The sequence below is a fragment of the Myotis davidii genome, unplaced genomic scaffold (genome assembly GCF_000327345.1).
Source record: "Myotis davidii unplaced genomic scaffold, ASM32734v1 scaffold169, whole genome shotgun sequence".
NCBI classification, from domain to species: Eukaryota; Metazoa; Chordata; class Mammalia; order Chiroptera; family Vespertilionidae; genus Myotis; species Myotis davidii.
Window position 1 is genome coordinate 2,626,870 of NW_006383005.1, and position 1,013 is coordinate 2,627,882.

A 1,013-nucleotide genomic window follows, 5' to 3' on the forward strand; every position below is an offset into this window, starting at 1 on the left:
CCTCTTCTATTCCAGGATGTCCCCCCACTCCCACCTGGAACATAGTCCCAGACTCACCTGAGCTGTTGATATAGTAGCAATTGTAGTTACTCTTAGATATTTTGGGCTTCCTAAGTGAAATGTAATCGTTTTTTTTGATGACTTCCTGATACACTTCATAGCCTGGAATTAGCACTTCCTTTTCATATTGATAGCGAGAGAAGTTTTCTATTTTAACACCCAAGCAGGTTGTGATGTTAAACAGTGTTCTCTCATAATTGTCCATAAACGGTACAGTTACCAATAAAGAGAGAGATGAAGAGGTAAATTGGCCGAAACGTACATTTCCTTTCCCACTGTAATCAAACTTTGTCTTACAGCCTCTATAAACTGTGTAACACTCCCCTGTCCTGAGAAGCTGAAGAGCTCTTGTCAAATAATAATGGAAGGCTTTGAACTGAAAGTTACCTCTATTTTGACCAAAGTTTCTTACAGCTTTGTTAAATTCTATTGCAATATTTCCAGTATAGGCGACTAGAGCTATTCCATGGGAATCACTGAGTCCTTTTGAAGAGTCTATTTTGTTCTTCTTTTTCTCCCATAGTCCCATTGCATCTTCCCATTCTTTTCTTAAATTTCTATTCACTTTAAGTTCTTCTTCTAACAGCTGGGGTGCTTTTGCCTCCATTTCTTCAGTACAGCCCACATACTGATCATCAAATGCATCTTCAGCCATGCCTAGCTCACATGAATTAGCTGGTTGTATCCGGCCGGTCACCTGTAGAGAAGAGGTAGTGTTCTTGGACCCATTTGCAAGTACTGGATGCCGCCCAGAGCCCACAGTCTGGACTTCTTGCTTAGCATGAAATTGGACATGTTCCTGTCATAGCACTCATGTATGGTACACACATGAAGACAATCTTATTATACCGTGAGTAGTGTAAAAAGAAAAAACTAGGCTTTGTTACTCTGTTTTGTTTCTCGATATTTAAAATAATCTTTTCAGACTCATGCTCTCTAAATGGCTTTAGCCT

General features: G+C 39.7%; 1 protein-coding gene across 1 annotated transcript in view; it reads right to left on the reverse strand.

Moving 5' to 3' along the window:
- The window catches only part of LOC102773420 (T-cell ecto-ADP-ribosyltransferase 1-like), a gene marked incomplete at its 5' end in the record, with an annotated part of 20,775 nt that extends 20,018 nt beyond the window's left edge, over window positions 1-757 (reverse strand). Inside the window, one exon of the mRNA XM_006777976.1 lies at window positions 58-757. Coding sequence (XP_006778039.1) covers window positions 58-757 — 700 coding nt within the window. The remainder of the gene's footprint in view (window positions 1-57) is intronic.
- Between the last annotated feature and the right edge of the window lie 256 nt (window positions 758-1,013).